Source organism: Manacus vitellinus, unplaced genomic scaffold, assembly GCF_001715985.3.
Source record: "Manacus vitellinus isolate BGI_N305 unplaced genomic scaffold, ASM171598v3 scaffold_103_pilon, whole genome shotgun sequence".
Taxonomy (NCBI): Eukaryota; Metazoa; Chordata; class Aves; order Passeriformes; family Pipridae; genus Manacus; species Manacus vitellinus.
The window spans coordinates 217,445-239,830 of NW_021938814.1; the positions used below are offsets into that span (position 1 = coordinate 217,445).

At 51.3% G+C, this 22,386-nt stretch overlaps 2 protein-coding genes across 2 annotated transcripts in view; one reads left to right on the forward strand and one right to left on the reverse strand.

Moving 5' to 3' along the window:
* The window catches only part of ATL1 (atlastin GTPase 1), a 32,568-nt gene extending 13,131 nt beyond the window's left edge, over window positions 1-19,437 (forward strand). The window contains exons 4-16 of the mRNA XM_029963608.1: window positions 1,922-2,169; window positions 3,096-3,230; window positions 4,030-4,134; window positions 4,491-4,541; window positions 6,104-6,160; window positions 9,143-9,235; window positions 10,291-10,429; window positions 11,666-11,793; window positions 12,386-12,442; window positions 13,142-13,213; window positions 14,505-14,936; window positions 16,592-16,606; window positions 19,230-19,437. Of these exons, the coding sequence (XP_029819468.1) occupies window positions 1,922-2,169; window positions 3,096-3,230; window positions 4,030-4,134; window positions 4,491-4,541; window positions 6,104-6,160; window positions 9,143-9,235; window positions 10,291-10,429; window positions 11,666-11,793; window positions 12,386-12,442; window positions 13,142-13,213; window positions 14,505-14,936; window positions 16,592-16,606; window positions 19,230-19,337 (1,640 nt within the window). The 3' untranslated portion in view covers window positions 19,338-19,437. The remainder of the gene's footprint in view (window positions 1-1,921; window positions 2,170-3,095; window positions 3,231-4,029; window positions 4,135-4,490; window positions 4,542-6,103; window positions 6,161-9,142; window positions 9,236-10,290; window positions 10,430-11,665; window positions 11,794-12,385; window positions 12,443-13,141; window positions 13,214-14,504; window positions 14,937-16,591; window positions 16,607-19,229) is intronic.
* Window positions 19,438-21,241: 1,804 nt separating this feature from the next.
* The window catches only part of SAV1 (salvador family WW domain containing protein 1), a 9,660-nt gene continuing 8,515 nt past the window's right edge, over window positions 21,242-22,386 (reverse strand). The window contains 1 exon segment of the mRNA XM_029963649.1: window positions 21,242-21,592. Within this exon segment, the coding sequence (XP_029819509.1) occupies window positions 21,300-21,592 (293 nt within the window). The 3' untranslated portion in view covers window positions 21,242-21,299.

Below are 22,386 nucleotides of genomic sequence, written 5' to 3' on the forward strand. Positions count from 1 at the left end.
TTTTTTCCTGCCTCTGCCATGAGTCACATCCTATCCAAGGATCTCTCCACTGTCCTTTCAGTGCAGCTGTACAAAGAAAATAAAAATTGGACTTGGTTAGCTGAGCAGGACATTGGGAAACACCACAGGAGAGGAGGTGTTTCCTTTCCTTTATATCCCTTGTAGTGTGGCAGTGCTAAAGCAGAGCCCAGAAGCCTGTGGCCCCTTGGCACCTGGCCATACTTACCTGTTGGGAATGCCTGGATGCTGGAAAGGGTGTTTAGTGTGTGCCTGCTCAGAGACCTTCATTTTCAAGTCATTTGGCAATGTGTGTCTGAATCCTGAATCCGTGGATTTGAAATGGGAAGGTTTTTGTTTTTTTTCCTGGAGGCCCTGAACAGTGACACAGAGCAGCAGGGCCTGATGTTTGAAGGGATTTTAGTGCTGCAGTCTGGTGGAGAATCCTGCTTTTCAGAGCGTTTGGGACTTTTGTTTGGCTAAAAAACCTCCGAGCGTCGGGAAGAAAAGATCTTTGTCTTTAAACTGTGAGCAAAGAAAGCTCGTAGTATATGTCCAAGAGCCACCAGAAATCCCCTGGCAACCAGGCTTAATGATCCCAACACTTCCTTGAGGGATCTTAGGAAATCAGAACCCCCTACAAAAGAGCTGCTGTTATTTAAAATATGAAGTTTGTGCTGGAGGCTTCTTTACAGAGAGGCCGGGAATGGGCAAATCCTGTTCCTCTTGGAATTTATAACTTCATGGGCACACACAGCCCCTGTGCTTTGAAATGGCTGAAAACTGGGTCCCCGAGGTCAGGGGCTGAAACAGAGGCTGAGGGGGTTTAGCTTGAGGCAAAACTTTGGAAAGTTACAGCCTGAGCCAGCGAAGCGGGAAGTTTTTGGCGGAATGTGGGGAAACTTTCCATCACACGCTCCTTTCCCTGCTGGCAAGGAGGTCTCACGTGGCTGGAGGTGAGCTGACTGGCATGATTAATCACCTTCAGCACCTCTTTCCTGGGCTGGAAAGTTTGGAGAGACAAAGAAAGGAAAATTACTGGAGCTGGCCTGCTCCTTGCAAACCCCAGGGCTGAAGTGTCCAGGGATGGCAGGTCCTAAAATGCATCCAGTTCCTGTGAGATCCTCCTCTAAGGCTGGATAATCCCTGCACAGCCTGGGCAGCAGCTCCACTGGGAACTGTGCCATTTCCAAGTGGGAAAGCGAGCAGTGCCTTTCCTTTGTGCATGGTTCCCGCTTGGGAGTGGAGAAGTGGCTTTTATCGGGATGGGTTTGTGTCTTCCTGGCCTGGTTCCTGCTTGGAGTGTCTCTGGGGATGCTGCTGATGGCAGGAACAGCAGATTGCACTTGGAGCATCAGTGCAGGCTGCACATGGAGCAGGGACAGCAGTGGCACAGGATGCCTAAAGGCTGCATCCTTGGATGGAGATGGGAGGTCCTTGGAAACCTCAGCTGGAATGCTGCATCCATTTTTGAGTCAGCCTTCAGGAAGGGCCTGGTGGGGAGTGTCCAGAGGAGAGCAGATCCCTAGATAACAGGAAAGAAGGATGATTGGGAGGCTTGGACTTCTTTTTTCCAGCAGAGAAAAAGCTGAGGGAGGTGTTGTGACAGTCCCTGTGTGTATGCCAGGAGTTGTTGCAGGGAACAACAGCATGATTTGTTCTCCGTGTCAACTCTCGTAGGACAAAAAGTAACGGGTGTGTTTTGTCATGGGAGATTCCAGCAGGGAACCCTCTGCCTGCAGGGCCCCTGTGGCAAGGAGTCTCCATGGGGATGTCTGAGGCCAGGTTCAGCAGCCATCTGCTCCGGATGATGCCGCTTTGGGATGGGTTATTTGGGATCTCTGGCCTCTCACCCTGCCCAGCCCTGCCGTGGGCAACTCTGCAGGAGAAGGAACCAACAGGTCTTGTTCCCCTGTGTCCACAGGTAGTTTTGCAGACAAGACCTACGAGTGGAGCTCCGAGGAGGAGGAATCCGTGAGGAAGGCAGGACCAGTGCAGGTCCTCATTGTCAAGGATGACCATTCCTTTGAGCTGGATGAGGCCGCCCTGAACCGCATCCTGCTCTCCGAGGCTGTCAGGGACAAAGAGGTCGTGGCCGTGTCCGTCGCCGGAGCCTTCAGGAAAGGCAAATCCTTCCTGATGGACTTCATGCTGCGGTACATGTACAACAAGGTGAGGCTGCAGCTCAGGGGGCTCTTCCCAGGCTTCTGGTGCTGCTGCTCGGTGCTCCCGTGTGGTGCCCAGGGAAGAGCTGGACAGGAGTTGGTGCTCTGGGAATGCTCAAAGCCTCTCATTAGGGTGGGCTCCACAGAATAAAACAGAGCAGAGCCTTCCATGGCCCTGTGCACCCGTGGGTCTCTCGTGGAATCTTCACTTTGGAGCAGGGATGTTCACGTCTGCTGCCCTGAATCATGGAATCTTCAAGTTTGGGAAAACTCCCTAAGATCATCAAGTCCACCCCTTCCCCCAGCACTGCCAAGGCCACCACTAACTCATGTCCCCAAGTGCCACATCCACACAGCTTTTGAACACTTCCAGTGATGCTGACTCCACCACTGTGCAGGACAATCAGGTCCAATGCCTGATCACCCTTTCCATGAAGAAATTTTCCCTAATATCCATTGTAAACCTCCCCTGGCACAATTTGAGGCTGTTTCCTCTCCTTCTGCCCCTTGTTCCCTGGGAGCAGAGCCTGACCCCCCCTCGGCTCCCCCCTCCTGTCAGGGGGTTGCAGAGCCAGAAGGTCCCCCCTGAGCCTCCTTTGCTCCAGACTGAGCTCCCCCAGCTCCCTCAGCCCCTCCTGCTGCTCCAGACCCTTCCCCAGCTCCATTCCCTTCCCTGGACACACTCCAGCCCCTCCAGTGTCTTTCTTGTCACAAGACACCCAAAACTGATCCCAGGATTCAAGGTGAGGCCTTGCCAGTGAAAGGAAGGAAAAACCTCCCTTATAGGATTTTTAACCTCCTAATCTTTTCAGAAGGAAATCTCTCCAACAGGGACTGTCCCCTCCAGCACCGGGACAGAAGCAGCACAGGGGAAAAGTGTGAAACCAAAGTGAGATGAGAACTCACAGCAGCTTCTTCTGTTCCTCCTTCCAGGATGCTGTGGACTGGGTTGGAGATTACAACGAGCCCCTGACTGGTTTCTCCTGGAGAGGAGGATCTGAGCGGGAGACCACCGGCATTCAGATATGGAGCGAGGTTTTCCTGGTGGACAAGCCCGACGGGACAAAGGTGTGTGGCCTCTTGTTGGTGGCCAGCTCATTTTCCTCTTCCAGCTTTGAAGACTCTTCTGCCTTCTCTTAGGTGGCTGTGAAAGTTGAGAGAAGGTTTTCAATGCCTTATCCCTAATTTAGCATGGATGGGTTTAATGCAGGGAGGTGATATGACATCCCAGTGTCCCTGATATGCTCCCCAGGTGTCCCTCTAACTCTGTGCATCCCAGAGTTTTTATCTGTGCTATTCCCACACATCTTGGATCTGAGGTCCTTGCAAATTACTCCCCTTTCCTGGAGCAGCAGCTGTAAAATGGAGTTTCTCCGTTCAGGGTGGTCAAATACAATACAAAATGGGATTTTGGAGGCATCCTGCAAATTCAACTTGCAGGAATATTTTGTATTTGTCTACTCTTTAATGCAGAGCCCGACACCAAAGCGACACTGAGTCATTCAGGGTGTGATTTCTAGTGCTGGCTGAAGTTGTTCTGGGTTAAGGAGGTGCAATAAGTGCTTGGTTTCTATGACACAAAGCTGATGCAGACTCAGGAAAAGACTCCTCTGCACTGACAGCAAGTGTTTGAGGAGCAAATTTGCATTAATTTCAGTGCCTGCTGGAGTCGTCCTGCTGTCAGGAATGGCTGGAGCTGCTCTTTCCCCTTGTCCTCCACCAGCAATAACTCTGAGGCAGAAGCAGTGAGATTCCCAGCAGAATAATGAAGCTGGCATTCCCCCTCCCACCCTTTTGGCACGTGAGGGTGGATTTCCTTGGATGCAGATGCTGAGGGAGTGCTGACGTGGATCTTTGTGCCCCGCAGGTCGCGGTGCTGCTGATGGACACGCAGGGGACCTTTGACAGCCAGTCCACCCTGAGGGACTCAGCCACTGTGTTTGCCCTCAGCACAATGATCAGCTCCATCCAGGTAAGGAACCTCTGGGCTGGGGTGGGGGTCCCTCACTCCCCAGGAACCACAGAGCCTGGCAGGGCTTCCCTTCCTGCCATCCCGGTGGGTGGGACGAAAGCTGTGTCTTGGTACAGAGCTCAGCACATCCTAAAAATGGAGCAGCAGGAGGATTATTTGGTTCTGAGAGGCCTCCAGGCTGGAGCATGACAGCCCATGGTGCTCCCAGGGCCTGTCTTGTACCACACCAGTCCCCACCTGGGACCTTGCCTGTGTCCCCATGGTGGTGTTAGAGGCTTTGACCACATCAAATGTGTGTTAGCCTGAAGGACAGGCCATTCTGAGTGATCTGAAGTCGTTTTTTTATTTAAATGCAGGTTTATAACTTGTCCCAGAATGTGCAGGAGGATGATCTGCAGCACTTGCAGGTAAGAGAAGAGAAGCTTCAGGGTGACCTAACTGTGGCCTTGCAGGACCTGAAGGAAGCTGCAAGAAGGATGGAGAGAGACTATTTACAAGGGCCTGGGGTGACAGGAAAAGAGGGAATGGCTTCAACCTGACAGAGGGCAAGATTAGATTAGATATTGGGAAGGAATTCCTGGCTGTGGGGGTGGTGAGGCCCTGGCTCAGGTTGCCCAGAGAAGCTGTGGCTGCCCCTGGATCCCTGGAATCCAGGGATCCCCTTCCAGGCCAAGTTGGACAGGGCTTGGAGCCACCTGGGATAGTGGGAGATGCCCCTGCCCATGGCAGGGGTTTGGAAACAGATGACCTTTAAGTTTCCTTCCAGTCCAAACCATTTTGGGATTCTATTCCATGATTGTAAATTAGAAGCCTGGATGTTGCCATCTGGTACTGGCTCAGTACAGGTGACCCCCCTAAGGGCAATTCCAGCCCTGGCTGTTGGAGAAAAGCAGCTAATGGGATTTTTGTGGCACAGGTGTCCTGCCCATTTCCTGGAATTACCTCCTGCTTTCCCTTCTGTTTAGGTGATTGATTGATTGATTGATTGATTGGTTAGGTAGGTTTTTTCAGGAGCTTAAGGAAAAGGAAACAAAAGCAAAAGTCCAGCTGAAAGAAATCATCATTTGAAGACTTCTGAATTATTTCAGTCTGTAAATATTATTAACAATAACACCTTTTTAACACTGAATTTATCCAGTGCAACTCTGATCTTCCAGTTCGGATTTTAAGCCATTACTGTTCAACAAGCTGACCCACTTTTAGGCATCTGTGAAATACATTACTGTGCCTTCAGTTTGAAATTAGAGTCCAGAAAGACTGGAGAGTCTTCAAGTCTTGCTTGTAGGCTGATTTTAGAGTCTTTGCACAGCGGGAAAGTGCTTATTCCTGAATTCATTTCCGCTCGTTCCTGGAGTGTTTAGAGGGAGCAGGGCTCCAGCAGTTCCCTTGGAGCACATGAAGTTTCTGGTTGGTATGAAAGCAGCAGCAAGCAGCTGACTTGAGCCATTTTGCACAGATTTGGCAGCCAAACCCTCCAGGCTGAGACCTTTCACGTGAGGGCTCAGGGCGGTGATTGTCCGTAACGGCTCCGGGTGCCTCTCGGATGGGGATGGGAAACCCAGAGCCAGTTTGTGTTCCAGCTCTGCACATGGAGCTGTTAGTCCTGGATCGTAAATGTCCCTTACTCCTTCACAGAATCATAAAATTCCCTGAGCTGGAAGGGATCACAAGGATCATCCAGTCCACTTCCTGGCCATGCACAGACACCCCAACAATCCCCCCCGTCCCTGAGAGTGTTGTCCAAACCCTCCTGGAGCTCTGGCAGCCTTGGGGCCGTGCCCACTGCCCTGGGGAGCCTGGGCAGTGCCAACCATCCTCTGGGGGAAGAACCTTTCCCTAAAATCCAACCTGACCCCAGCTCCAGCCATTCCCTCAGGTCCTGTCCCTGCTCACACAGAGCAGAGCTCGGTGCTGTTCCCATGTATCCCACAGCCCAGCTGACTGTCCTGTTCTTTCCTTCTCCTTCCAGCTTTTCACCGAGTATGGCCGGCTGGCCATGGAGGAGACATTCCAGAAGCCTTTCCAGGTGAGTCCCGGCCAGCTCTCTTGTCCCTGAGCCCGTTGGCTTCACCACGAGGTGTCACTGCAGGATGGGAGGAGATGGGATTGCCCTGGGACTGGCTCAGCTGCTCCAAGGAAAGGCTTTGTGCTTTGCTGCCCCCAGAGAGGCTTCCAGATACTTCCAACATCCCTCTTGCTTTCCTCCCTGAACCTTTGCCTTCCCAAGAGCTCTACCCTGTCCTGCCAGGATTGGAGAGCAGGTGGTTTTGCTGCAGGTTTGTCACACTCTGTACTTGGAGACTGCCCAGCTTTTGCCAGGGAATCCCTGCTCCTGGCAAAATGAAAGGACAAAGATTAGCAGAGCTGTGGGAAGGCTCAGTTTAAGTGGGGTTTTAGCTTCAAATAAGGGACATCTGTTCACCCTGCTGCTTCCCAACCTGTGAAAAGCTGCTGTTCAAAAAAAAGGAGAGCTTTGGGCATCCACAGTAGGTGAGAGGGTAGTTGGATGGGGGTTTGTGAACTTCCCAAAGTGGAAAATAGCAGAGAACAAAACATGCTGCAAAAATTCAGAGTGATTGGGAATGGGTTACAGCTATTTTACATTTGCTTTCCAACATAAAAAAAGAATTGTTGTCCTGGAAGGACTGAGGGGTTTATAGGCTGTCTGTGGTCAGGAAGTGGAAGTGAAATTAAAAGGTTAAAAAATATGACAAATGGACAAAATTGAGATCTTGGGGGAATTTTAAGGGTCTATTGGATGCTGGCATGGGCAGATGACTGATAAAGGATGTGAAAACTACCAGTAAAAATACAGGACTTGTGGTAGCAAGAGCTTGAAGAAAGTTGTAACACGGTAGAGCAGAAAGCCAGACATTAAATAAATATCCCTGCTCCTTATTTAAAAACTGTGGGGATAATGCAGCCAAATATTCCAGTGAAAGTGAGATACTTCCTACTCCATCAGTAAAAAGGAGGCTGTAAGGGGAAACTTAAATATGCTTAAATCATTAGGGCTGGATAATAGGCTCTGATTTTACCAAAGACTTTAATTGCTGTCAAGTCACACAGTTGGTGGATGGTGAGTCTTGTCAAACAATCCCATTATCAATTTTTAAAAGGCACGGGCTTGGTTGATAAAGGTAACTCTCACCATGTTATATCTCCTTCTCTAAGCCTTATCTCCCTAAGATGCTGATTAAAAGCAAATGAAGTCAGCATTGTCTGGTTTAGTCCATTGTTAATGGATTAAAAACTCATTAACTGATAGATGCCAGAGCACGCTGAACTAATTTTAATAGGGAATGATCATCCTTCAGAAGTGTTTCCTCAGGGTCCCCCCAGGCTCTCTCTGGTTCAGTGTCATCTTCAGTAATGATCTGGGGGGAAATATCAAGCAACTGCTTGTGGATGTGACAAAATCTGGTCGAAGGATTGATGGTGATGTGGCCAGGTGAGCTCTGCAGATCTCCTGTCCACGTCCCAGCACGGGCTCGTTCCTCCAAAACATGTTTTTAAAGATATGAGGTTTTTTGATTAGGAAACAGGAAAAATGAGAGCAGAGAGGCCCTGGCACAAGTTGCCCAGAGAAGCTGTGGCTGCCCCTGGATCCCTGGAAGTGCCCAAGGCCAGGTTGGAGCATCCTGGGATAGTGGAAGGTATCCCTGCCCATGGCAGGTGGTGGGACTGGATGAACTTTTAGGTCCCTTCCCACCCAAACCACTCTTTTGTTCCATGATCCTCCAAGTATGACAGTAAAAAAACTGCAGTTTCACTGATCCTGCTGGAAGGAAAGTGAGACTTGGCAGTGGAAAATCAGCATTTTCCTTCAGCTCCCTCCTCTCCACGGTGTGTCCTCACACCGAGGAGCCCTCACCAGACACCAGCCCTGACTGTGGTGCCTTCACAAAAGGGGTGCCTGTCACTCTGCTTGGCAAACACAGCCCATCTGGAACAACTTGAGTTAAAAAAAATAATAATTCCCAATTCAAGACATGCACAATGTGTTTGTGGAAAAGTCCTGAACATGGACATGTCTCTTAAGCATCTCATGGGCTTTGAAAGAACAGTGTGTCCCCAACCAGCTCACTGGGTGCAGTGGTTGGAAAAGGCCAACTCACTGTTCTCTCTTTTTTTTTTTTTGTTTTTTTTATTTTAACCTTTTCTGATGTTTTATGGAAGTGAAATAAAGAGCAGAAATATTTCCCCTCCCTCCACTGGATTTTTGTTCTAAACATAGACGAATTTTAGGGAAATTCCAATGAAATGGATTCCACTTGCTGACCTGCTTATTCGTGTGCATGAGAGGAGCCCTGGCAGCCCTGCCAGACCCTCCTGGACTTCCCCCTCCAAACCCTTTATTTCTTGCATGGGATGTTGATCCCTTGCACAGATGAGACACTGGGGACCTGATTTCTTCTGAAAATATTTCATTTAAAGATTCAAAGCTGACCCTTCTGGTATTTATTTATTTCTTGCCCAGGAACTTTGAATGCCTCCATAAAGATTACAAAAGACAGTGATTTCTTATTCACCCTCGTTCCTCTGCATCTGCTTCTCATTAAAAGTCTGTCTGGAAGGCTGCCCAGTGAAAAAGGCTGAAAAAAAAAAAGAGCCTGTAAAATTCCCATAGGATGGAACTAAATGTGGCTGGAATTAGGGAGCTCACTGCCTTTTGTCCTGGTTACCAACAATCTCTTCCCCTGTTGTGCAGTTGAAATGATTGATGATGTTCTCCCTGCCAGGGAGCCAAACTGGTGCAGCAGTTTGGGGTGTGCTGCCCCCCTTTTCTTGTCTGCACGGTCTCAATGCCATGATGGGGTGGCAGGAAAGGCAGGAGGTGCTGCTGGAGCTGGGAAAAGACTCAGGGCAAGGTTTTGTTGTGGGATAAGATGGGGGTGAAGGTGCTGGTGGGGTTCAGCCACCGCTGTGGACTCCAAGCAGCAGCTCACTGTGACTTGGTGGGTGCTGTATAACACTGATCCCACTGTTCTCTGGCTCTGTTTTCCAGTCCCTTATATTCCTGGTTCGTGACTGGAGCTTCCCTTATGAATTTTCCTATGGATCTGATGGTGGGGCAAGATTTTTGGAGAAGCGACTGAAGGTATGTTCTGTCTGCTCTGGCAGGTTGGATGGGGCTTGGAGCAACCTGGGATAGTGGAAGGTGTCCCCGCCCATGGCAGGGGGTTGGAACTAAATGGTCTTTAAGATCCCTTCTAACCCAAACCATTCCACGAATCTGGAATCTGCCATCACTGGGTGTCAGGAGTGAAGTGCAGTGCTGGTTATGGTCACGTGCAGCCAGTGCCTTAAAAATCACAGGACAGGCATTTTGGGAGGATAAATTTCCTTGCCACGTTCAGTGGCTTCTTCCCAAGCCCAGCTCCCTGGAACTCTCTTTCTGGGAGAGGCAATGGATTCCCAAGAGACCAGGAATGATGTTTTAGTAATTGGTAGTTTTACACTAAAAATGATGGGCAAGGGCTCCAGTGGGATTAATCGGGAATTGCATGGGTGATCTGGGAGTGGAGAGACCTAATTAAAGGCAAGACAAGAAAGGCCCTGGTGGGAAATCCCAAATGTTTTTGTATTCCAGTCATACACAGACATGCACATTTTCTAAAGGATAATAACATGCCCCAGGCTGTGTGGTCAGAGATACACCAGTTCCTTGGTCTCTGTCTTTGTCCTTGTGCAGTAAATCCCTAAGGGATGTCCTTCTGTGTTGCTTTTTCCTGCTCTAAGCAGCCACAGTGTGGAGTATCCCATGCTCCTGCCAGTGCTGCTGGCCCAGCATTATCCCAGGATTCCCATCAGAAGGAAAATCCCTCTCCCCAAACTGGGGGAAGCGAAGGGGCAGCACCGATCTCTTTGTGGTGACCAAGGGCCTGAGGGAACAGCTGGAGCTGTGCCAGGGGAGGGTCAGGTTGGACCTCAGGAACAGGTTCTTCCCCCAGAGTGTGGCTGGGCCCTGGAACAGCCTCCTCAGGGAAAGGGTAATGACTTCAAACCTTCCAGAGCTCAAGGAATGCTTGGACAACGCTCTCAGGGACTGGGTGGGATTGTTGGGGTGTCCTGGGCAGGGCCAGGACTTGGACTGCCTGATCCTTGTGGGTCCCTTCCAACTCAGGATATTCTGTGATTTATCCTCTCTTGCAGGTGTCAGGAAATCAGCACGAGGAGCTGCAGAACGTCAGGAAGCACATCCATTCCTGCTTCACCAAGATCTCCTGCTTCCTCTTACCTCACCCGGGCCTCAAAGTTGCCACCAACCCGAATTTCGATGGGAAACTGAAAGGTACGAAGGCAAAGCTCTGCTTTTTAGGCTGATGCAGCTTAGATGCTCTATCAGAGTGTCCTGCTTATTCCTGAAACCTCTGTAAGTATTTTCCATGAAAAAATCTTCTGGGAGAGTTATGTACATGCACCCATCTGCTTCTTCCCAGTCCAGCAAGACAGACATGGGAGGCAAAAAGGTGTGGGAGGCTGAAAAGATCTGAGAGGTGCTGGCAATACCCGCTGTCAGGACACTGACAGGCAAACTGGGAAGGGCAGGGATGAGACTGGAAGTTTATGGACGTGGTGTTAAGCCTGCAGTTAATTCCTGTGCCTCACCAGGCTCAGAGTGGTGCAGCCTGGTGCTCATGGAGGGTGGAAGGCCGGTTCCACGAGACCTTGAAAAGCTTTCCAGGGAATATTTAATCCTCCTGACTTATCTGATCAGTGGTTTCCCTCCAGGGCACACTTAGTTCAACAGGTTAAAAAAAAAGAAGGAAGGAAAAAAGAGCCATGGTGAGAATTCTCCACCCCAAAAGGAGCCACGTGCTGTGGGTATTTTTAGGTATTTTGTTGTGAGCTGCTCACCAGCGTGGCTGGTTCCAGGCTGCTGCAATCTCAGCAATAAAGTGGCCAATTAGCCACTCCAAATAAATCAGCAGACAGCTGTAGATGATAGTTCTTCCCTGCTTTTGTCTGGCTAGTGCTCAGACTTGTTCTCCCAGCAAACTCCATGCTGAGCAGAGGGAGATGTGCTGCTGGAAAAGGAGCTGATCTCTGTAGTTCCCCCTTAATTTCAGGTGCTGAGTAGGACTGAACAAGTGGTTTGTGCAGACAGGGGTTGTCAGCAGCTTCTTGACACAGTTTTCTTGTCCCCTCAGAGCTGTGCTCAGCTTTTTGTGCTCTGGTGGAGGGAATGTGGGAGATCTTCCCTGCTCTCCTTATCTTCCAAATGTCTGGCTGTTGCACTGCTTTTTTTGCCTTCAGTCCCATATAGTTTAATTTAAATGGCAGCACCAGCAATCCCACCTGTGCCTGAGAGCTTTTTCCAAATGCTCCTCGAGCTCTGTCAGGCTTGGGCATGTAACCATTCCCTGGGGAGCTGTTCCAGGGCCCAACCACCCTCAGGGGGAAGAACCTTCTAGTGGAAGGTGTCCCTGCCCATGGCAGGGGATTGGAATGAGATTGTCTTTAAGGCCCCTTCCAACCCAAACCATTCTGTGATTCTCTGATGCCATTTTTGGGGTTTTTTTTCCAGAAATAGACGATGAGTTCATCAAGAACTTGAAGATTTTGATTCCTTGGCTTCTTAGTCCTGAGAGCCTGGATGTTAAGGAGATCAATGGAAACCATATCACCTGTCGAGGCCTTGTGGAGTATTTTAAGGTATTGGTCTATTAAGAGAACATGGGTTTACTCACCTGTAGCCTTTTGCTCTAATTAAAGGGGAAAACAGGAGCAGGCAGGGCTGCCCTGATAGTCCTGACTCACTGCAGCAGAGAACAAACACCTCATGGGCCTGTATCTGAACTCACAGTGAGCCCCAAAACTGGGAGGAGCTGTTTTCCTCCCCTGGAGAGTTGAGGACTAGAGGGGGTGAGCTGAGGGCTGTCTTCCCATTGCCTTTGGAAAGAGCTTATTTTTGTTGTCATGACTACTGGGACATTTCCATGAGAGGCATCCATGAGTAATTCTCACCACCTGGTCTTCAGGGCTACCTGCCTCTGGCTCCTTCTCCCTCAGGGAAGGACAGAGGTAGGTGCAAATCCAATGGGAGGGTGACTGGAGCCTGGAGTGACTGATCCAGGCCACCCTGGGTCCACCTTGAGCCACGTTACGTCACACTTTCTGACCAAAGCCATCTTGTGCCAGTAACATCCTCCTCCTTTAGATCCTGTCAGAGCTGTGTCTGGAGCTGGGTGGGGGTGGTTGGTGTTGCTCATGTGTGCTGCATTCCATGTGATTTCCTGTTTTCCAGGCATACATAAAGATCTACCAAGGGGAAGAGTTGCCACACCCCAAGTCGATGCTGCAGGTATGTGAGTGGGAGCTGGTGGGAATCCATGCACTGGAATTGGCATTAATTCCCAGAGTTGTCCAGCTAGTGCATCACATTGGGTCTTCTGTGATTGCATTCCAAAATGTTAATGTAACAACCCAAGGAGCAGCGTTTTGGGAAGCATTTGGCAGTCGAGGGGCCTGATGTGGCTTAGGAATTGCCCCTTGGATGGGCTGTGGGGAATTGCTGGCTGCACAGCTCGGCTGGAATGATCCCCCACAGGTGAATAGGGGATCCATGGGGCCACACAGGGAGGTGACAGGGCTCTGCATGTGGGCAGTGGCTCCTGGGCTGCTGCTCCACTCCCGGAGCCAGCCGGCATTCCGGCATTCTGGAGGGTGCAGCTGTGGCTGTTTACATACAGCTGAGCCTTTTATCTCTTTCCTTGCTGTTTCCCACAGCCAAAGCCAAAGATTTCGTTGCTCTGGCTTGGAGGGAGGGAATCCTCTCTTCATGCAGGCTTTTGGATGTGTAAATAGGGGATGATCTTATTTGGGATTGGTTGGAGGCTGGGAGAGCACACTTGGCTAAGCAAGGGAGCTCCTGAATTCTGGGTGTCCACACATGTGTCCTGGCTGTGAACACATGTGGACCAGAGAGCTACTTCCTGCTGTTCCACTGCTTAACCCTGTCCTTCTGCACCCTAATTTTGTGCCCCTTTTGCCCTTCTTACAGGCCACAGCAGAAGCCAACAATTTAGCAGCAGTTGCCACTGCCAAAGACACCTACAGCAAGAAGATGGAAGAGGTGGGTGGTGTTGAGCATGTCTGTTCATAGTGCTCCTGTCACTCCTGCATGGGATCCTGGAATGGTTTGGGATGGAAGGGGCCTTAAAGCTCATCTTGGTCCAACACCCCTGCCATGGACAGGGACACCTCCCACTAGACTAGGTTGCTTCAAACCCCTTCCAGCCTGGCCTGGGATACACTTCCAGGGATGAGGCAGCCACAGCTTCTCTGGGCAACCTGTGCCAGGGCCTCCCCACCCTCATAGGGAAGAATTTTTTCCCAATATCCCATCTCTCCCTGCCCTCTGGCAGTGGGAAGCCATTCCTTTTGTCCTGTCCCTCCATCCCTTGTCCCCAGTCCCTCTCCAGCTCTCCTGGAGCCCCTTTAGGCCCTGGAAGGGGCTCTCAGGTCTCCCTGGAGTCTTCTCTTCTCCAGGCTGAACAGGCCCAACTCTACCCTTGTAGGGAAACCTCCCTGCTTGGTTTCCTGGTAGAAAATGTCCTTCATGGATTTGGCCAGGTGTCAGGGTTTCAAGGAGGGTCTGTACTATATTCCTGGTGGAAAAAGGCTCTTTCTCCCAGGCTGGAGGAGAGCAAAGCCTGATATCATGGCAGGACAGGGGAGGGTGAGTGACCCATGGTCACTGCTTCATCCCATGGCAGCTCTCTGCAGACCACGTGGCCCCTGCTGAGCTTCCATTCTCTTCCCAGCATTCCACAAAAATGTGATGGAGTGGGGTGGTCACCTGTGCCATGGCTGGTGCTAATTAGGGGATAAATTCATTATAAACTGGCTTTTCACCGGTGCCCTGCTCTGTCAGCCCATCCCTCAGCTCTGGTGAGGGGCTGGGTGTGATGTTTTAAGGTGGAGCTCAGACCCCTGGCTGTCTCAGCCACTTCCAGGCCCCCACTCTCTTCATCCATAGTATCCCAGGATTATATCACAGAACACTGGAAATCGCTGCCGGTTGGCAGGAAAAAAATACAGAGCTGCATGGCCAAACTGGATCTTAAAACTAACATATCCATACTCTGATGCACAAGGAAAATGCTTCCAAATAGGGTTTTCCAGCTCTGGAAGATGCTGGGATTCGGGGTCAGTGTCGGGAAGCTACGGGGGAATTGAGCAGGGAGCTGTGGGACGGGGCAGCACCGTCTGTTTAACCGGGTGGGCAGACCGGTCATGGAGCAATTCCTGCAGGATCCGGTGGTCCTGTAGAGCCCCAGTCCCGGCGTTTTGCACGTCTGTGGGGTGCTGCCGTTCCGGGGGGTGACATTCCAGGTGCCATTCCAGTGCCTTTCCCGCCGCAGGTGTGCGGGGGGGACAAGCCCTTCCTGGCGCCCAGCGACCTGCAGAGCAAACACGCCGAGCTGCGGGAGGAGGCGGTGCGGCTGTTCCGGGGCGTGAAGAAGATGGGAGGGGAGGAGTTCAGCCGCAGGTACCTGCAGCAGCTGGAGGGGGAGATCGACGAGCTCTACATCCAGTACATCAAGCACAACGACAGCAAGAACATCTTCCACGCCGCCCGCACCCCGGCCACGCTCTTCGTCGTCATCTTCATCACCTACGTCATCGCCGGCGTCACCGGCTTCGTGGGCCTGGACATCATTGCCAGTCTGTGCAACATGATCATGGGCTTGACACTTATCACACTCTGTACCTGGGCTTATATCAGATACTCTGGGGAGTACAGAGAACTGGGAGCAGTAATAGACCAAGTGGCCGCAGCCTTGTGGGACCAGGTAGGATAAAAAGAGCTTTTGGTTTGAACAGAAAAACGAACCCCCCCCACCCCACCCACCCCGCTGAGCTCTGGAGGGGATTTGCCTCCCCGTTGAGATGGTGTTTGGGATTTTAGGGTTGTTAGAGCCGGCAGATCCAGCTGCTGGTGCTGTGATGTGTGCCCTGTTTTACGTGTTAACCCACTCCTTAGACCTTCCAGGTGGGGAAAGGAAGGAAGGAGGAATTGCTTTCAGTGCAGTTTGTGGAGTTTGCTGCAAAGTGAGGTGTCTTAGGGATGTCACAGCCCTGTGTTAGAGCAGGGTGAACAGCAAGGCTGGAGCTGCATCCCTGAGCCTCTGGAAAACAAGCTGTGTAGATCCAGGCTGGGCATGAGAAAACTCAAAGCAAGCTCTTTTGTTTTGGCTCTTTTTTTTTCCCCCTACTTGTCTTACCCGTCACCAAATGTGAGTTTGTGGAGCCTCAGACCTTGTGGGAATGGGGCAGCTCTGCCATGGATCCCACTGGGATCCTCAGAGCCGGTGTGTGTGCTTGTCCTGTGCATGTCTATGTTAAAAAGGAAGATCCACCTCCCTCCCCTGGTTCAGGGCAGGGATTTTGGCTCTCCTGGGTCTGCTGGAGGTCAAGGCCAGGTTTTACCTCTGCCTGTTTTGGCACCAGGCCTTGCTTTCCTGTTACAGCCCTTCCCTCTTCCCACTGCAGAGCTGGGGAAAGCCCAGACCCTGCATGTTCCACTGACCCCCTTTGCCCATCCAGAGGTGCAATCCTTGTTCCCAGAGAGCTGGAAGGCTGCACTGGCCTCCTGCTCTTCCATGGCAGAGCCGGGTGAGCTCATCCCTCAGAAACCACCAAGGGTTTGATTCCTGGCAGGAAGGGCCATTCTCCAGACCTTTACCTGCTCCTTCCCTCCTTTTCATCCACCAACGAGGTTTCCATGGAGGGCAAGCACATTTCCCTGCTTCCCTGTGCTACTGGAACTGCAGCTTGGGGAGAAAATAATGGAAGCATTTACTGATCAGTTCCTTCATTCCAGAGCTGGGTAGTGGCAGCACATCACCTGTGTCCCAGGTGGATTCATCCTGGCTTCCCTGTTGCCAGCAGCCTCAGCACCCCCAGTAACCCCCACTCCAGTGGCTCTTTGCTCAGGGACACTTCCCAGCTGCCTTTGGGATTTGCTGGAATAGTCAAACCCAGCGTTTGCCCATCCCAGTGCAGGCAGCAGTGGGAGTTCAGCAAGAACAGGACACAGCAGGAAGTTGCTGCCCACTTACAAAATGCCCAGCTGGGGGAAAATAAAGAGGTTAAAGTGCCTGGAGCTGCTCCATGGCTCCTGCTGGCCTCCATGGCATTCCAACCAGAGGGAAAGTTCTCTGGAGCAGGAGCTGTGCAGGCGGGTGGTGCCGGGCTGGGCAGTGAGACTCTGCCCACCACGAGCCCCAGGGCTGCCCCAGGGGGATTCCAAGCACTCATGGCTCCATCCATGGAAGTGGGACTGGATGCAGGAGGGATGGACGGAGCGGTGAGGGGTCCTGCCTGTTTGGGATGAGCCTCCCTGGGTACACAGCAGGGATGAGCTCCATGTGCTCCCATGGACACGTGTGATACACAGAGATGTTTCTCTCTCTTTCTGTCTCCCCCTTCCCAATGCCTCTCCCAGGGAAGCACGAATGAGGTAAGTGGCTCTTTGTTCTCCGCATGTTCCCTCGGGCCAGCTGGGCCCTGGGATCCCGGGAAAAGCCTCTTGGACCCGGCTGCACCTTTGGGCTTGTGGAGGACTGGGACTGTGAGGGCTCTGGGCAGCAGCTCTGGTTGTTCCCTTTGATACCAATGACTGGGGAAGGGTGTTGCTGTGGGAAGTGCTGGGAGCCAAGTGGGGGAGAGATCTGGGCAGGGAGTGTGATGTTGGGATGGGGATTTTCATCTCCCAGCAGTTCTGTTTGGGGATTTTCCAGTTGTGCTGAGAGGTGAAACCCAAACCCAGTTTGTTTTGGAGCACCAACTGTGCAGGTGCCTCTGCCCCCCTTGGGTGAGACCCCAGCTCTGAGGCACCAACAGGGATGTGGAGCTGCTGGAGCAAGTCCAGAGGAGGTCGTGGAGATGCTCCAAGGGCTGGAGACCTGGGAGAGCTGGGGGTGTTCACCTGGAGAAGAGAAGGCTCCAGGGAGACCTGAGAGCCCCTTCCAGGGCCTAAAGTGGCTCCAAGAGAGCTGGAGAGGGACTGGGGACAAGGGATGGAGGGACAGGACACTGGAATGGCTTCCCACTGCCAGAGGGCAGGGCTAGATGGGATATTGGGAAGGAATTGTTGGCTGTGAGGGTGGGGAGGCCCTGGCCCAGGTTGCCCAGAGGAGCTGTGGCTGCCCCTGGATCCCTGGAAGTGTCCAAGGCCAGGTTGGAAGGGACTTGGAGCAACCTGGTCTAGTGGAAGGTGTCCCTGCCCATGGCAGGGTGTGGGACTGGATGATCTTTAATGTCCCTTCCAACCCAAACCATCCTGTGATTCCATGATTTATGGACACAGCCACAGCAGCCCTTCCTGGGCTGGGCTCATTCCAGCTCCCCCTGCCCAGCAGTGCAGGATCCCAGTGCCCAGCTCTTTGCCAGGCCAGGGCTGAGGGCAACTGGAACCTTGTTCAGGCAGAGCTTTGTCAGCACCTGATTAACCCAAGACAGATTTCCCACTAATCTGCATTTACTGCTCACGTACCTCAATCCAGGATTGCAGCCAAGTGGCTCCCCAGTGAGGCTGTGACAGGACAGCTCCATCTTTTGAGCTGTCACCAAAGCCTGCCAGCTCCATCTGTCAGTGCCAGCACACTTTGGAGCCACTGATTTACATGTGGAATCCCTCAAAAAGAAAACACAGCAGTTAAAAATCAGCCCATTCCTCCCCTCCCAGGCAGGGCAGCTGTTTGGTACCTCACTGATACCAAACCAGCAAGAGGCAGAACAGGGGCTTTGCTGTGGATGAGCTCTTGGACAAACCCTGCCAAGCAAAAATCAGTGCTGAGACACTGGTTTGGCATCAACTTCCCCCCCCAAAATAGCCCAAAATGCTGCAAGGTCACTTATGGTTTGGAGGTGAACTCTTCCACCAGTCCTCTCTGTTCCCAGACAATCCCAAAACACCACTTCTGTTCCCTTTTGGGATGGGTTCAGCATCACCTTGGACATCCCTGGACTTTTCTCATCCCCCACCTTCCTCCTCCTCACTGCAGCTTCAGCCTCCTTCATTCACACCCCGAGCACATGAGGAACATCCTGTCAGTGTGAGGGTTCCTGCCTGTCAGGTGCCTCTTCCCACCCCTTCCAGAGCTAATCCTGGCTCACCAACAGTTCCCAGCAGGAGCTGGTGGGATTTGGGTTGTTTTTTTTTTTTTTTTAACTCCCCCAGTGACAATTTCATTTAAAATGGGAATGTCAGAGCCATGACAAGTCCTCTGCAGCCAGACCTGTGTCTTGGCATCTCCTGTTCCTTTTGCTCTGGGATAAAGGTGAGGGATGAAGGGGGATGGTTGGAGGGGGGAATTACTTGCCTTTCACCAGCCCGTGGCCGCTCTGGTTCAGCACTGCAGCCACTCCTGAGTGTCCTGACCCTGGAGTCACTCCAGGGCTGGTGGAAAATGGTAAAATCAGAAGGAAAAAATTGACAACATCAGCAGAAAAACGATCAGGACAATGACCTGTCACCGCCCGGGGCCCTGGGTGTGATGCAGTTACGGATCTGCCTGGTGGGGAAAGCAAGTGCTGAGGCTGCAGGAATTTAACTCGTAGGGAAAAACAACCCCTGGGTGTCTCTTCCTCGTCATCCAAATTATTGATTGAATACAGCTCAGAAGGGGTGAGATGTTTGAAAAATTGGAACTGTAGAATCACAGAATTCCCTGAGTTGGAAGGGACCCACAGGGATAACCCAGTCCCACTCCTGGCCCTGCACAGACACCCCAACAATCCAACCCTGTCCCTGAGAGCGTTGTCCAAACCCTCCTGGAGCTCTGGCAGCCTTGGGGCCATGCCCACTGCCCTGGGGAGCCTGGGCAGTGCCAACCACCCTCTGGGGGAAGAACCTTGTCCTGAGATCCACCCTCACCCTGCCCTGGCACAGCTCCAGCTGTTCCCTCAGGCTCTCACTCCACGAGCTGGGATCTCTGTGTGTCGGACACTTGTCACGATCGCCTCGGTGCACGGAACAAACACGGGCTGTGGTGGGCCGGGATGTGCCGCTGCGGAACGAGCGCGGGGTTGGGAACGGGGTTGGGAACGGGGTTGTAAGTGAGCTGTGTGTCTCTCCCCAGGCCTTGTACAAACTGTACAGCGCGGCCGCGACCCACAGGCACCTGTACCACCACGCCTTCCCCGCCCCGCGCGCCGAGCCCGACGGCCCCGACAGGAAGAAGGTGTGAATCCCAGCACGCTCCCGCCGATGCATGACGGAGGTGGTGCCGCCACCTCCTCCTCGGATCCAAGCCCTCACCCTCGTTGTCCACCCCAGACGCCGCCGGGAGCGGGAGCGCCGGTGCCGCTCGGGTGCCGGGAGGTGCCGGCACGGCGGTGTCCGTCTGTCCGTCCGTCCGGCACAGCCGCAGCCCAGCGCTTTGGGCTGTCCCAGCCAGCGACTCCCAGCTCATCTTCAAAGCCTTATTTCCCCCCTTCTTAATTAGTTCCCACTGAGGGAAACAGTCATTTACGTGATACTGCAACTAAAAGAGGCCGCAGCTTATCCAAAAGCCAATTTGTTTCAGGTACTTGAACGAGTTATAACATGTAACCACTTTTTTTTTTTTTCCCCCCCTTCAATTAACTAGTTAATGACATAAACATAATTAAAGGTGTATTAACTTGCTTTATCAGACACTGTAAGGGCACTTCTGCTGTGGAATGTTAACGATGTGTGGGGAACGGGGCTGTTTCTGTTTGTCTGCACAAAGTGTCACTTTGTAGCTGTGTTGGAGGAAGTTTCACTGTATTTCTGTACATATTTATCCATGATAGTGCATAGGACGTGTGGTACAGTTCTATTCTTTTATTGTCAGGACTATTAAAGTTTGCTTTTGGTTCCTAAGAAGTTGGTTCGACAGGGAAAAGTTATTTACTAGCAAAAAAAAAAATAGTYYTKRMCCCYYCYYCYYYSGGGKTTTTKRMMWTTYYKGKTTYMWTTTTKGSYYYYMMMRKTKGKKKTTTKKKGSCCMRRAMMMMGKKSCMMCMMYKSMAMTKGRRSMWYCCMAAMCCMMSWRGSYYTTWCYKSYTKKWARRRSMRKTTWMYTKRWKKTYYKAAARGSCCMAAAAMCMRKYCCMMSRMCCYTYSKTYMWYSRAMMAAAWKRWTTTTWWTKRAWKRAWWRGRWTTWMMARRAAATGTACTTTTTTTTGTCTGCAGTGTTTATTGCACTGAAAAGAATCCATAAATAACATTTCAGGACAATTCATGAACCAGATGGAAATACTGGAGAGGGTAAGTGGACAATTAAAAATTTTCCCCAAGTGAGGAGCTTTAATACAAGACAAAAGCTCGTTAAAAAAGAACAGTAATTGCTGTTACATCCCTGATTTTCCCCGTGGGGTGGCACAGTGACAATGCCATTGCCTTCCCACCAGAGTGGGTCAGATTTTTGTGAAATGCAGTTCAGCCAGGATTTAAAAAACTCTGCTTAGAGATCTTGGTCATTAGGAAGGTCCCAAGTGTTCCCCCTCTGAGTGAAAACAAGTAGTAAAATCTGAAGTAAAAAATAAGGCAACTCAGGCTCGGATCTGATGGGAGAAATCAGCTCCTGGTGCTCCTGAACAGGAACAGGGTTGGTGTTCTGTACATTAAAGCTGTAAACAAAGAGCAGAGCTCTCTCAGGAGAGGGATCCCAAATCCTGAGGGAAACACACCCTGAACTAGTCATTTGGATTTGGACAAGGTTTGGAAGCCGGAACATTTCACACACAGTTGCATCTATTGCCCTTAAAAAATATATGAGTCAGCTTTTAATACTGCAGCTGACTGGGAGGAAAGAGACTGGGATCAGGGCTCTGATCAGACTCCACGCTGGTTTTCAGGATAACAAACTACTCCTTTGCATGGAGAGAAGGGGAAGGAAGAAAAACAAAAAAAAAAAAGGATTACCAAACAATCTCCATTTTTATAAACAACACATAATACATGTAGAAAAATACTCAAGAGGATAATAACAAAGGTGCAACGTCAACAAAAATAAGCTGCCTTTTCAACAAAAGCACTTTTTTTTTTTCTTTTCTTTTCAGAGTTTTGAGTGTGGAGTGGGGAAAAAAAAAAACAAAAAAAACAACCACCAACCGAACAACCCCTTTTTTTTTTTAAAGCTGTTGAGTGTCCTTACAGAGAGAGAGTCCATGGGGGGGTCAATCAATAGTTCTTGCCGTGCTGGGCGTACCACTGCTGGCGCTGCTGGCGGTGCTCCAGCTCGGTGAGCAGCGCCTGCCGGAACGCCTCGTACAGCTTCACGATCCGCTCCAGCTCCTTCATGAACAGCAGCTTCAGCATCCCCTGGTACGTGTCCAGGTCTGCCAGCTGGAACAGCTCCCACTTCAGGATGTGGTCATACCTGAGGGGGAAGGAAAAAGGGTTTAGATGGGGTGTATCGGCGGGTTTGGGGGTTTTTTGGGGGCTGAAGGCAAAAACGGAGTTGGGTTGGAAACCGAGTCAGAACAATCCCGGCACGATCCCTCAAATCACACCAGGACTCCAGAAATACTGGAGAGCCCGTGAACTGAAAAGAATAAAACAACTGAGAAAAATACAGAGGGTGAGAGAGCTGGGGGTGTTCACCTGGAGAAGAGAAGGCTCCAGGGAGAGCTGAGAGCCCCTTCCAGGGCCTAAAGGGGCTCCAGGAGAGCTGGAGAGGGACTGGGGACAAGGGATGGAGGGACAGGACACAGGGAATAGCTTCCCATTGACAGAGGACAGGGACAGATGAGATATTGGGAAGGAAATGTTGGCTGTGACGGTGGTGAGGCCCTGGCACAGGTTGCCCAGAGAAGCTGTGGCTGCCCCTGGATCCCTGAAGTGTCCAAGGCCAGGCTGGGTGGGGCTTGGAGCAACCTGGGCTGGTGGGAGGTGTCCCTGCCCATGGCAGGGGGTGGCACTGGGTGATCTTTAATGTCCCTTCCAACCCAAACCATTCTGTTATTCCATGATCCCATGATTTAAAATTCTTAAAAGTGAAAGAAAAGTAGCATTTTTTTAAAAAGGAGCAAGACAGGCAGGAGGAAGTTACACCCTGAAGATGTTTCACATATTTTCTAAGCACGTGGTGCCGCTCTCACAAAGATAAACTGAAAGCAAATCCCACCCTCCACCCTCTGAGCTGCAAGAAGTGCTGTGATGATTTCAAGTAAGACCTGAAACAAAGCAAATGTGAGAAACTTTCTGTGAGCAACAAAATCAGACATAAGCACGAGTTCTTACTTTACATGGAAATTCTTTAGTTTCT